The sequence below is a fragment of the Poromitra crassiceps genome (genome assembly GCF_964638095.1).
Source record: "Poromitra crassiceps genome assembly, chromosome: 5".
Classification (NCBI taxonomy): Eukaryota; Metazoa; Chordata; class Actinopteri; order Beryciformes; family Melamphaidae; genus Poromitra; species Poromitra crassiceps.
The window spans coordinates 29,522,145-29,537,144 of record NC_139642.1 but is presented as its reverse complement, the minus strand read 5'-3'; the positions used below and the strand labels follow the sequence as shown (position 1 = coordinate 29,537,144).

At 43.7% G+C, this 15,000-nt stretch overlaps 1 protein-coding gene across 1 annotated transcript in view; it reads right to left on the bottom strand.

Moving 5' to 3' along the window:
• Positions 1-2,306: 2,306 nt before the first annotated feature.
• Positions 2,307-15,000, bottom strand: part of LOC310776415 (calsyntenin-2-like) — a gene marked incomplete at both ends in the record, with an annotated part of 309,056 nt that continues 296,362 nt past the window's right edge. The window contains 5 exons of the mRNA XM_083636607.1: positions 2,307-2,516; positions 4,007-4,191; positions 9,990-10,113; positions 13,799-13,944; positions 14,728-14,898. Coding sequence (XP_083492733.1) covers positions 2,307-2,516; positions 4,007-4,191; positions 9,990-10,113; positions 13,799-13,944; positions 14,728-14,898 — 836 coding nt within the window. The remainder of the gene's footprint in view (positions 2,517-4,006; positions 4,192-9,989; positions 10,114-13,798; positions 13,945-14,727; positions 14,899-15,000) is intronic.

Sequence of the window (15,000 nt, the reverse complement as noted above, 5' to 3'; positions counted from 1 at the left end):
TGTGGATGGTAATCCGGCTTCCCACCCGCAGACACAGCCAATCATGCCTATATGGACAGCAGACCAAGCCGGAGGTAACACGGGGGCACGAACCTGCTACCCTTGTGTTGGTCGGCAGGGAATCTACCGCTACACTACCCGGGCGCCAGAAAATGGCAAGTTTTGACGAAGATTTGAATTGTGCAATAAAGCAGGCCTGCTTGGTACTTTCGGTGGATGGTTGTAAAGATAACAGAGCCTTTTTCCCGCTAGACCAGGAGCCAGACTCTCTCCTGCGCTGGTACAGCATGAAACGGAGAGTCTGGCAAGCGAGACTACAGTGTGTGTGATTTAAGTGCGACACCAGTCGAAGTCTCATGTCCAAGTCCCCATCTCTGACATACACACACACGCACGCACGCACGCACGCACGCACGCACGCACACACACACACACACACACACACACACACACACACACACACACACCGTCACACACACACACACACCGTCACACACACACACACACACACACACACACACACACACACACACACACACACACACACACAGTCACTGCACTACGAGACCCACAGCTAGATTCTAAAACAAGTTTTTATTGGCCAATTTACAGAAAGTGCTGTAGTGACCATTCCAAAGGAAAACAGACCAAAGAGTCCAGAAGAAAAAGAAAAAAACTAAAAAAATGTTTTACACATTATACAAGGTTTTCATGTTAATTTTCACCGTCCTCATCCTCCTCTTCTAAAACAAACGTCAGGACAACATTAGGGCTCGGGCCGATGCAAAGTCCACCAAAGGTTCAGGGGGGGAGGGGGGTGCAAAGAGGAAGGTGACGTCACAAGACGGGGTGTCACAGTAGATGAGGAAAACTCCTAAACAACATTATGAGATCTTTACATGAACATAGAGATATACACAGGCTCTCCCAGCTACACCCAAAGGAGGGGCCGTCAAAGGTTCACTAGGCTAAAGAGGGGAAACGAGGAAAAATCTTGCCTAGTGAGGCTTCAACTGATCCAGTCTCTATGAGGGCAGTGGTGCGTCCATCCAAAAAAACAAACCCCGACAACCGGAATGGTCTGAACATCGAGCGCTAGAAACACACACAGAGGGCCGAGGGGGCGCAGTCAGTTCTGTACAGACTGTCGGAGGCTAAGGTTTTAGGGTGTGGACATACATATAAAGGGGGGTGGCATCTATGTTGTGTACAAGTGGAGAGAGGGTGGGTTGCTGGGTTGGGTGGGGGTCACCTACTATACTCTACTCGGTATTTACATGAAAGGAGCGTATAAAAATGTACAATTCCTCTCTTTCCAAGTCTAAAAACCAGAACTCAAACCTCTCCACTAGTTCACATGACATCTGCAACAGCACAGCGATCAAAACGTATTTTTATTAATTTTTTCTTGAGTGCCGTCGGAAAGAAATGCTATATCTGTAAAATCACCTGGATTTGCCACTCGGGCTGGAATAAACGCTGATAAATAAGAGAAAATATACAAACCAAAAATAGTTTCACTTTCTTAAAGCAACACAATATATATTTTTTCCTCTTAAATAAAGACAGTTTTGCATTTGCATGGGACATCAGACATCTCATCTCATCTGTGGAATGCAGGTTTTGATTGACAAAGGGAGAAATTGTTTTCACTGTAGACTGTGGCTATGATGGCATAGACTGTAATGTCACTATAGACTGTGGCTGTGGCATAGACTGTAATGTCACTATAGACTGTGTGTGGCATAGACTGTAATGTCACTATAGACTGTGGCTGTGGCATAGACTGTAATGGGAGATAAGACCATTCTGGAGGAAAAACATTGAATTGGTGAACTGTCCTTTTTTCGTAGTCAAAATAAGGAGGATGAAAATCTGCTTGCCGAGCAGTTTTAGTGTCAATAATTTTGCTGACAGCGGTATGTTTTCATTACAGGCTCAGTACAAAACGGGAGGTTTTCTGGCAAGGCTAAGGTTAAATCATTGCACTGGGTGATTGTGTGTTTGAAAGTGTATTCATGAATCTTGGGCTGTGTACCATCTTCTCTGATAGTAACCACCAGCAGGGGGAGATATTACCTCACTTTTAGAGTCTTGACGTCAACGTCACATTGAACAGAAAGTCTTTTTGTTTCAACCAGATGACGTGAGGTTTCTTTATGCGTCTCGTTGAGTGTTTGTGTGTGTGTGTGCCTGTGTGTGTGTGTGTGTGTGTGTGTGTGTGTGTGTGTGTGTAGGTGTGTGTGTGTGTGTGCGCGCGCGTGTGCGTGCTTGTACGTGTGTGTGTGTGTGTGTGAGTGTGTGTTCTAATAAGATATCGTTGTTTTGTCCCGCTTTTGGCCCTGCTTGCTGGGCTGCTGCATGCTGGGTAGCTGGACGTCCACCTCCTCCTCGCTGTCGTCCGATTCGGCACTGGTGATGTCATCCTCCTCTTCATCATCATCGTCCTCCTCTTCCTCTTCCTCTTCCTCCTCCTCACTGGCCTCCTCCTCAGGGGACCGGGGCTCCACAAAGCTCTGTTAGATAGATTGAGATCTCATGAGGTCGGGTCACAGTCGAGGGAGCAGGTGCAGCAATATTTACAACAGGGCACCAGATGAAACAGCGGCTGATGGGCCCAGATTCATCATAAAGAGTTTTCCTAACCTCAAGCCTAAAGTCTGTTTCGCTGCGGTTGTTGAAGAGGGCGTAATTTAAAAAAAAGGATAGTTTCGGTCCTTGATTATGATTGGCTGAGCCCCGTTCGAAGCCATTGTAAAAATATTACTGCGCCAAACAGCGTCTGTGTGTTGCTGCGTCTGCATGTTGCTTGGCAACCATTCTTCTATGTCGCGGCTGAAGGACTACATTGCCTGGCGGAAGAACGATTATTTGTTAAGAAGAATGGGTGATGGACATAAATAGCTGGACGGGGAAAACGGTGGTGGAGTGCGTGAGACTGTCGGCAGATCGGGATGCTTGGAGACGGGTGGTGATGACATCAAAGCTTCCCCCAGCGGCCCCCGGGCTATGCGATCTCCAACCTGACCTGTTTATTTTATGAATACCAGGTAGGCTATACTGTATGTAGTAACTGTTTTATACAACGCTCCTTAGCGGTTGTAAAATCACTTTAACCACAGCGTCTTGGAGCTTATTGCTTAATTAAGTCAACTGTGACCACTATAGGACTGATAGGAATTGTAACGACAACGAGATAAGTTAGCTTCTTCTACATAAGTCTCTGGCACAGCCTCCACTCAGTGACAGTGGTCAGTAATTTGCAATAAAAACAATAAAGTCTCCCAATAGATGTGTAAACCAGCTAATTAGAGAACCCTAAAAGCTGAGCAGGGTGATAATGATAATGTTGGATTGAAGCTGATATTTTATGCCGCTGTTATCTTGACCATCAGCATGCAATAAATAAATACATAAATAAATCAGAAATCCCCCCCAAGAAATGGTTGGTAGCAGGGCTGGGTATCGTTTAAAAATGATGATACCAGTAGCAATACTAGTACCCTTAAAGTGATACCGATACCAATGGTGGCATCTCAGCACGCTGAACTGCTAAGTCTGCTACATACACCGTGCTTGACTTCACCACCACAGATTGTATGGGTTGTAGCTGTCGTGGTATTGGGCCAATCACACGTTGCATTAAATCGAAGAACACTTGCGTGATTGGCTCCAAGCAAAACAATAGTATTTTTTTTTCTAGATTTCTGTACAAAAAAGGATCGAATGCAGGTATTGTTTGACTGGAGAAGTTTCGATACTACAGTACTTGGTACTGGGTTATTTCGGTCGATACCTTAAAGGAATATCTCACCACCTGGCCAAGTAATTGTTGAATGTGTAGTATTGATCAACACTCTCACGCCTCCGCAGATAAATCAATTACAATGTTTTTGTGCTGCAGACTTATTTCCCATTTAAGCGATTGGCAGACTGTGTCTTATTTATCCTTCACTACCATACAGTATCCATGTCCTCTCTCCATTTCTCCCTGGCGTCTGTTTACCTCCATGGGGTTGACGGTGATGGTGAGAGCCGAGTCGTCCCAGGCGGTGTCCGTCTCTTTGGCCGTCTCCTCCAGCTTCACCTCCTGCTGGTGGCTCAGGTGGATGCGGTAGATGCCCAGCACCACCACCACCACCAGGGCGGCGATGCAGGTCACGATCACCACCGTGGCCGCACTCGGCACACCTGGGGGTGGGGAGAAGAAGAGAAGAGAACTGATGAGAAAGAATAACAGATACTTCTGGGGGGTGGGAAACAACATCAGTTTGCATATCAGTCCATATTTTTTTCAGACACTGGAGCAAGAAAAAGGTGTTCAACTTTCTTCCACCGATGTCTGAATAAAACAATTTTCGCATTTCAGCACATAGACTGCTGATGCTTTTCAAATTGATATGAGATTTAAGCCTGGATTTGTATTACTAGTTTACAGTAAGTCTGTTTGCTGCCAGTTTACAGACAAACCTGCTCCTGTTAAAGCTTTGAGCTGAATTTCTTATGCTGCCAAGGGCAATTGACTTTGTTTAAAAAAATGTATGGGTTAAAACCCTTTTATCTCACGTTTTGAGGATTTCAATGTATGCCCATGTAGAAAGCTTGTGTGTGTCCATCTCGGAAAATGTCAACACATGCTTTCATGTGTGTGTGCATGGCTGCAAACATACATCTTTAGCCTTGTCTCATACTGTGAGCACTGTAAGTGTACTCTGAAGGGTTTCTCTTCTTGATCTAAAATGTTTATTTCTCATGCTCTGATCTCCAGCCTACTAAAATAACACGACTGGTGTGTGTGTGTGTGTGTGTGTGTGTGTGTGTGTGTGTGTGTGCATGTGTGATCATTTGATTCACTCTACTGTTAGTTAGATTTTCCACACCAAATCCCTTGCCTTTGATCTGTTTCAGAGTGAAGCTGAATTCGTGCAGCCCCCCTGAGTAAGTTGAGCAACATGAACAAGACACACACACACACACACACACACACACACACACACACACACACACAAACAACGTTGTCCAACTGAGCTCTCCAGGACTCTACAGAACCCATTAGAGCCTGATTAATTATTAATGGGGTGTGCTAGATTAAGACCAGTGGTCTCATTCTCACCATGCTGTCTCTCCTCCACATTGCTCGTGCATGCTGGGGGAGTAGGGAATAAGCAGTCATTTAACACTTGGATTCCACGGACAATGCGGTCCGGTTCTGATCCGCTTTTGTTCCGATCTCCATGGGGCTTCAAAGCCCACCGGTAGCATCTCAGGAGCAAAGCGTTTTGTCTGGCCGAGTTTTTTGACTTGCTGATTTGGGCGTTTATCCTTGATTTTGTGCTTCTACCAAACTATAGACTGTGTACAGATATGGCCCTAATTATCTTTGGTCTCCCTCTCATGTCCAGCTGCAGTGCTGCTATATGCAGTCAATTCAACAGTACAACCAGCTCTCGCTCTTTGATTCTGAGGCACTGACACCAAAACCTGAAGATTATTTTTTGTTTTTTTTATAATTTTTTTAATAGTTTTAAAATGTTCAACATAATAAGGAAAGAAAAACACAAAAACCCCAAACATCTACAAAAAACCTATAGAGACAGATACACAAACAGATTCACTCAACATATTAATATCTCAACGTGATGTCATATCATCTATATTTGGCCAGTTATAGGATATTAATATGTCAACGTGATGTCATATCATCTATATTTGGCCTTGGATTAATTGGAAGAGAGTCTGGGAAAATGTAACCCTTTCATCCCGGAACTTTAATCACCAAATCATTCATTTTAAATTTATACACAGATTTTATTTGACTCCCAGGAAACGCTTCCAATTCCAGTTTTGTCCCACACCAATTTGCACACTATGTAATAAGAACGAATTAGGAACTTATTTACATATGATGTGGGACTGTCCAGATGTGAAACATTTCTGGTCTAGAGTTGCGCATGTGTTATCTGATGTAACTGAAATTTGTATTCCTATGCTACCTGATGTTTTACTTTTAAATGACGACTCTTTAATAAATCCTTCTAAGTCTCAGAGAACACTTTTACTTTTAGGGCTGACAGCTGCCAAAAAGATATTAATACTAAGGTGGAAGCCTCCTCACAAACTCCAGATTTCACAATGGATTCTTTCCTTATTAGATATTATTTCTTTGGAACTCTCTATAGCACGAACTAACGGTGCGAAGGGAAGCACTATAGACATTTTGTCAAAAGCACTAGAAAAAGTAAAATCTTTATATATAACTCAAAGATTATAAAATTTCATCTTCTGTGATTGTATACTGATGTACACCCAAGTTCTATGATTAGGTCCACTTATTTTTCTTGTAGTGAAAAAAACTAGAACGACCGCAACGCAGACTTATGCCTCCGCCATTAGTTCATTCTTGAGTCCAAGTGGATGTTGGAGCCAAATAGGAAGAAATTGCATCAAGGCATTTCTGTGCAGAATTGGATATTTGAGCCAAATGTGAAGAAATGTAGTCAATGTGTTACTGAGATATGGCGTTACCGAGCTTGAAAATGGCATTTGTTAGGTCACTGTGACCTTGACCTTTGACCTTTGATAACCAAAATGGAATCAGTTCATCCTTGAGCCTAAGTGAATGTTTAAGGCGAATCTGATGAAATTCCGTCCAGGCGTTCCTCAGATATCGCGTTAACAAGCTTGAAAATGGCGTTTGAGAGGTCACAGTGACCTTGACCTTTGACCTTTGACCACCAAAATCTAAACAGATCATCCTTGAGCCTAAGTGAATGTTTAAGGTGAATCTGATGAAATTCCGTCCAGGCATTCCTCAGATATCGCGTTAACAAGCTTGAAAATGGCGTTCGAGAGGTCACAGTGACCTTGACCTTTGACCTTTGACCACCAAAATCTAATCAGATCATCCTTGAGCCTAAGTGAATGTTTAAGGCGAATCTGATGAAATTCCATCCAGGCGTTCCTCAGATATCGCGTTAACAAGCTTGAAAATGGCGTTGGAGAGGTCACAGTGACCTTGACCTTTGACCTTTGACCACCAAAATCAAATCAGATCATCCTTGAGCCTAAGTGAATGTTTAAGGCGAATCTGATGAAATTCCGTCCAGGCGTTCCTCAGATATCGCGTTAACAAGCTTGAAAATGGCGTTCGAGAGGTCACAGTGACCTTGACCTTTGACCTTTGACCACCAAAATCTAATCAGATCATCCTTGAGCCTAAGTGAATGTTTAAGGCGAATCTGATGAAATTCCGTCCAGGCGTTCCTCAGATATCGCGTTAACAAGCTTGAAAATGGCGTTCGAGAGGTCACAGTGACCTTGACCTTTGACCTTTGACCACCAAAATCTAATCAGATCATCCTTGAGCCTAAGTGAATGTTTAAGGCGAATCTGATGAAATTCCGTCCAGGCGTTCCTCAGATATCGCGTTAACAAGCTTGAAAATGGCGTTCGAGAGGTCACAGTGACCTTGACCTTTGACCACCAAAATCTAATCAGATCATCCTTGAGCGTAAGTGAATGTTTAAGGCGAATGTGATGAAATTCCGTCCAGGCGTTCCTCAGATATCGCGTTAACAAGCTTGAAAATGGCGTTCGAGAGGTCACAGTGACCTTGACCTTTGACCTTTGACCACCAAAATCTAATCAGATCATCCTTGAGCCTAAGTGAATGTTTAAGGCGAATCTGATGAAATTCCGTCCAGGCGTTCCTCAGATATCGCGTTAACAAGCTTGAAAATGGCGTTCGAGAGCTCACAGTGACCTTGACCTTTGACCTTTGACCACCAAAATCTAATCAGATCATCCTTGAGCCTAAGTGAATGTTTAAGGCGAATCTGATGAAATTCCGTCCATGCGTTCCTCAGATATCGTGTTAACAAGCTTGAAAATGGCGTTCGAGAGGTCACAGTGACCTTGACCTTTGACCTTTGACCACCAAAATCTAATCAGATCATCCTTGAGCCTAAGTGAATGTTTAAGGCGAATCTGATGAAATTCCGTCCAGGCGTTCCTCAGATATCGCGTTAACAAGCTTGAAAATGGCGTTCGAGAGGTCACAGTGACCTTGACCTTTGACCACCAAAATCTAATCAGATCATCCTTGAGCCTAAGTGAATGTTTAAGGCGAATCTGATGAAATTCCGTCCAGGCGTTCCTCAGATATCGCGTTAACAAGCTTGAAAATGGCGTTCGAGAGGTCACAGTGACCTTGACCTTTGACCTTTGACCACCAAAATCTAATCAGATCATCCTTGAGCCTAAGTGAATGTTTAAGGCGAATCTGATGAAATTCCGTCCAGGCGTTCCTCAGATATCGCGTTAACAAGCTTGAAAATGGTGTTCGAGAGGTCATAGTGACCTTGACCTTTGACCTTTGACCACCAAAATCTAATCAGATCATCCTTGAGCCTAAGTGAATGTTTAAGGCGAATCTGATGAAATTCCGTCAAGGCGTTCCTCAGATATGGCGTTAACAAACATCCGTACGGACGTACGGACGGACATCCGTACGGACGGCCGTACGTACGGACAACCCGGATCCATAATGCCTTCGGCCTGGCTTCGCCGGCGGAGGCATAAAAAAACTAGAACGACCGCAACGCGGACTTATGCCTCCGCCAATAGTTCATTCTGGGGTCCAAATCGCCATTTGAGGCAAATTGGAAGAGATTCCGTCAAGGCGCTCCTGTGATGTTGCGTTACAGAGCTTGGAAATTGGGCGTGTGAGAGGTCACAGTGACCTTGAACTTTGACCACCAAAATGTAATCCGTTCATCCTTGAGTCCAAGTCGGTGTTTGAGACAAGTTTGATTAAATTCCGTCAAGGCATTCCTGAGATATCGCGTTAACAAGCTTGAAAATGGCGTTCGAGAGCTCACCTTGACCTTTGAACTTTGACCACCAAAGTCTAATCAGATCATCCTTGAGTCTAAGGCGATGTTTGAGGCAAATTTGATGAAATTCCGTCAAGGTATTCATGAGATATCGCGTTAACAAGCTGGAAAATGGCGTTTGAGAGGTCACAGTGACCTTGACCTTTGACCACCAAAATGTAATCAGTTCATCCTTGAGTCCAAGTCCATGTTTGAGACAAGTTTGATTAAATTCCGTCAAGGCATTCCTGAGATATCGTGTTAACAAGCTTGAAAATGGCATTCGAGAGGTCACAGTGACCTTGACCTTTGACCTTTGACCACCAAAATCTAATCAGTTCATCCTTGAGTCCAAGTCGATGTTTGAGACAAGTTTGATTAAATTCCGTCAAGGCATTCCTGAGATATCGCGTTAACAAGCTTGAAAATGGCGTTCGAGATGTCACAGTGCCCTTGAACTTTGACCTTTGACCACCAAAATATAATCAAATCATCCTTGATTCTAAGTCGATGTTTGAGGCAAATTTGATGAAATTCCGTCCAGGCGTTCCTCAGATATCGCGTTAACAAACATCGTACGGACGGACGTACGGACGGACGGACGTACGGCCGTACGGACGGACAACCCGGATCCATAATGCCTCCGGCCTGGCTATCGCCGGCGGAGGCATAAAAAGAGAGAAGAGAGAAGAGAAGAGAAGAGAAGGAAAAGAAAAGAAAAAAAGTGTATTTCTTTACTTATTTTTGTATGGTTATGTGTATGTGCTTGTGTGTATGTACAGCACGTGTGTGTGTGTACATGCGCTCATTCACGTAAATGTACCCATTTTGTTTTTATAGTTTTGTTGTTTTCTTTTTGTGTGTGTGTAGGGAGGAGGGGAACCTTTAAGACTGGTGGACTAAACAAGACCGCCTTTATTGGGCAGGAGAAAGAGTATTACATTCTTTGTATGCTTGTGTTAAAATGACTCATGCTCCTGTAAATGGATGTAACAACTAATGATCTTGTCTTGTCAAACTGAATTTGTCCTCTAGTATGGAAATAAAATAAAAATTTGATCAAAAAAAAAAAAAAGAAACATCTGTGCAATCCAACACTAGTGTTTGTCGTCTTACCTGAGCTGTGGCTGGGGTACAGGTCATGCATCATGGATGGATGGTGGACCACTTGCATGTACTGAGGCGGGGCTACCATGTGACTGACATGCTCCCCTGCCTCTGAACTGTGGAGTACGCTGACCTGGGTGGGGAGCGATTAAGACACACATGACCTTGTGGAAGATATTTATAACAACATTGGGCCTGCCTTGGCTCACACACACACACACACACACACACACACACACACACACACGATATATGTCATGTATAACAAAAGTCCAGGTGTTAAAGAGAGGGCAAGAGGAATGACAGAGTGAATCTAACTGTGCCTTTCTGGCGCAAAGGGTCAGGTCACCTGGTACAGTAATATATAGCTGATAATAAATCCTTCAGTAGCACCTAGCATAGCATTATGGTCTCCGTACAGTAGGTGAACGATCAAGTGTAAAACCGTTTCAACACCCTCGAAAAAAGTCCAAACTGAGTGGTGAAACATTTGACTCCCAGGTAAACAGCAAGAGGTGTAAATCACACGCCACTATCGGCCTTTAAAAGCACCAGTGGTGGCTGGTGAGCTTGGAAACAGGGGAGGAAGCTAGTGCGGCACTAGCCCCTTTTCCTTTTATAAAAGTAAAAGGTTTTCTGTGCAAGGCGAATAGAAACTCACGCCATATTAATATAATTCAAATACTATTCAACTTAAAAGGTCCCTTCAAAACATATTTTAAGATGCATAAAGACTATACTTTAATCGTCTAGTCTTAATCACTATGGCCCACTAGCTCAGAGAGTTGGATTGCTGTTTAGCAGTTTGGTGCTTGTGGGTTTGAGCCACAGTGACTTTTGAGGTTGTGGGTTCGAGCCTCAGTCAGTTTTGAATGTCGACAGCCAGAGGAAAGAGTCATTTAAAGCCCTGAGAAGACCTCATTCAATCAGTCTGACTTGGTGGCACAGAGAGTAGGCTTGCTGCCCGGCAATATTGAGGCCTCAGCCACTTTTGCGGTCATGGGTTCGAGCCTCAGTCAGTTTTGAATAATGACAGGCAGAGGGAAGAGACAAGAGCGCCCGGAGAAGAGCTGTGAGTGTGAAGGGCAGCTGGTGGTGTGAAGGAATAATACACACAGTGACACCGGGGCCAGAGGTTGTGGGTTCTAATCCCGTTCCGCTGGCACTGCCTGGAGCTAAGGGGGGGGATGTTCTCCCCCCCTGACCTCTGCAGAGACATGAGCAGAGGGTTATGAGACAGAAAACCACAGAGAGCTGAAAGTTTACTGACATTGGAAATATGTTTTATGTAACTGTTCTGGTTGCTCCTCCTGGCTGCTGCTAGGTGTAAAAATAACTTTTTGAAAAACTGCTCTAGACTCAGTATATGACATGTCTGTCCACAGTGTCCATTTCAGTGGATCTGTAGGAGGCGCTGTGTCGCTCTGTGTATCTGCCTGTAGGAGGCGCTACGCTGGTGATGTTAAAGACAGGGCAGTGCTGTAATATGTCTCCTCCATCAGGAATCGAACCAACAGTCTACCTGTCAGACAGAGACAGCGACACAGCCGCTCAGCTGACTGAGCTATGAGCTGTTGGGAGTTAAGCTTCTGATTTCTACACACTGTATTCACACTGACAATAACACAACATAAAGAGTGAGACAGGTGAGATTTCTACCAGTGAGTTTAGCTAGAGTCAGGGACTGACTAGTCTCCTTCATCAGCTTATTTATATCAGTGTTCAAACTACTGGTGATGATAAAGAAGGATCACTACTGCAGCTTATAATGTGAGTACTGCCCAAAAAAATTTGGGCGTTTTTTTTTTCCGTGTGCGCGCCATACCTGTATACAGTGTGGCATAATTGTGCTTTAAGTAAAACAGTTGTCTAATGGTAAAGTAAAGGCGAAATGAATTATGCAAAGGACAAATAATATGAAAACGAATAAGCAAGAATATGAAAATGGATTAAAAAATGCACATTTTAAATTGCATTTTGCAAATCAGCATCAGTCTTTCATTTGTCAAATTAATTAATTTAATTTAAATGGCTCATTTATAAGCATTTTTATTAATAAGGTTTATAAATAGTTTTATCAAACAGCTCATTTAAAAGCATTTTTTTCTTCTAGAAGCCGTCTGGAAGGTGATGTAGCCTACAGTAACCTAAGCGAAAAGCACATTAGATTGTGCACAAAAGAAATCCATGCAGTCAGCAGAGAAATCCTTATCCAAAGCAAAAGATTCCCACCAGGAATAAAAGAACAGACACCGAATTGGGCACTGGGTGGGCAATTTTTCTCTCTCTCTCTCTCTCTCTCTCTCTCTCTCTGCTGTCCTCTTCCCCCTTACGTCTAGCTTGACGGTGCAGCTGAGCTGATAAATGCCGACTTGTTCAACGAGCAACAGGTTAGCGGATGTGATAGATAACATCATTATCAGTACAGGGGGACACACTCTCAACAGTGCTGCTGCATCAACATGTTAGTTACATTCCAATTCATCAACTTTGGAGCGTTATTTACCCCCCCCCCTTCCCTACATCCTAGGTTGACATGCTTCGTCCCAATCGATTCCTTATTTCTTCTAAATTATTAGGCTACAGACCGCTTTATAGATCCACACTGTTACAGCAGGCAACATCAAACTTAAGTTAGTTAGTTAGTCTGTCAGTAAAAGGCTTGATGGATGAACAAATCAATCAAAAACACTTCACTACGTCCAACATAGGCTACAAGATTCGTTGCAATTTGCTATGCAAATTGCTGTTTCGTTCCACGCTGGTTCCGCGCTGCCAAATTCAGTTAAAAAATGTGCGAGTTTAAGATCGCCAAATGGCGGGCTATTCAGCATAAAACAATATAATATGAAAAAGTAGCACTGCTTGGTGGACGCCGAATTTAGTAGAAGACCCGGATAACTCGAACTGAATTGACTTACTTGAATATCCATGCAGTCTGTAGCCGGTGCGAGTGCAGCCGATGAGGTTAAATTATCCCAGTGTTTGCTTGTGAGCCTCTGTCCTCCATGTGAACCACGCTGCCCTCTCTAAACTCCGCGTAATACAATGCAACGACTGTCTGGCTTGTGAGCTAACTTACTGCTTGATAATATAAAAGATAGGTTAATAGGAAAAGAGAAAGGGGAAAATATAGGTGCTACTGTCTGTAAATCTATCTATTAGCCTGTCAGGTCTTCATTTCCTGTATTTCCAATGGAGTGCTGCGGATTCAACACGATTTTCAGACGTAGGCTATTCAGCATTGGACAATACAGAATGTCAATCACTGTCAGCCATCTATCCAACCAACAACCAATTAGATTTCACCTGGTTTAACCAGGGTAAGGGCGTGCGAACCTCCAGCTCAATGTGATTGGTGGGAAAACACATCACTCTCACGTGTTTCTGTCAGGTTTCTGTGAATTGCAAGTGTTTTTCAACCAATCATATTTTTCATTAGATAAATGACCAAATAAATAAACACCCACAGGGCGAAGTTTTTTTATCTGCCTACTAAAGGCTGGGACCAGGGCCAGAGTGACTCTCTGCATGGAGCTCTCCTTTCCATCAGTTCAGGTCACTGTTGTTTAAGCATATAAGAATATAATGAATGGAAAAATGAGCGTCTGCACATAAGAAAAAACACATTTGATTGATATTTTATTATTAAAAAAAAATTGAAAAATGAAAAATATATAAAAAAAAAAAAAAAAATTATAATATTTTTTTTTATATAAAATCCCCAATCTAATAGAGGAGGACCATCCTCCTATGCCTCACTGGAAAAACCTCCTCTGATTAAAGCACATATTGGTGGAGCGGTGGTTCACGCTAACCTCCAGGTTGAACTCATTGCTGGTGTAGCGTCCGTTGAGCTCAGAGCAGGTGAGGCGGAACCTTCTCTCAGTTAGCTGGCCGGCCCGCCAGTTGTAGTAGTAGACCTGTCGGATCACCTGCTCGTAGTTGGACATGGAGTCCACACCTACGGAGAGGGGAAGGGACAGCAGAGGGTTGTTATAGTCACTACATGTAGATACAGCCAGGAGAAAGAGGCTGGAGGATATATCTATAGTTACCAGAATTCATATTTGTATGGAAGGGCCCACAGGTGGAGGATTCTGTCCTTCCAATAATACAGTTATGTAGACAAGGACGGACAGGACTGATTAACCTGATGAGTCAAATCTGCTGTTTTCATAGAGGGTGACATTTGTCAATGTCAAGCAATGTTAAGCCGTTTCCTTCAGGATTTAAGTTGTTTCTTTGAGGATATGAGTTTTTCACCAACTGTCGACTGATACTAGAGGAGCGGGGAATGTCCACCACACACCTGTCTTTACTGTACTTTTGTTTTTCTGATCAGATACAACAGAAAGGACATGCTGATGCAACAGCAATGCTGACAGCAGAGCACAGTCACCTGTGTTCCGGGGAATTGAAATCTAAAAATATTCATTTTCTGACTGCCACAATTCTAGCATAATATAGGCTCATACTGTAGTTAACAAGAGGAAGAGCCACGTAGAACACCTTTTCCAAGCATTGGCTGTGTGTAATAAAACAAGGTGAAGTTAGTGTTGTTACCATAGTAACCATATATGGACATGCCGGAGGTGGAGTTGGTGGCCTTCCCAGCAGAGCATATAGGTGTAGTGTTGTTACCATAGTAACCGACCACATATGGACAAGCCAGAGGTGGAGTTGGTGGCGTCAAGGTGTTGTCCCAGCAAAGCATGAAGTTAGTGTTGTTACCATAGTAACCTACCATATATGGACATGCCGGAGGTGGAGTTGGTGGCATCAAGGTGTTTCCCCAGCAGTGCGCTGCGCCGCAGCTGGAGAGACTCCTGCTCCGGCCTCAGCTCCTCTCCCAGGACCAGGACATCACAGTAGTCCAGGTTATGGATAATCTCCTCCAGGACGCCAGGCCGACGTGCTACACACATGCATGCACGCGCACGCACGCACGCACGCACGCACGCACGCACACACACACACACACACACACACACACACACACACACACACACACACACAC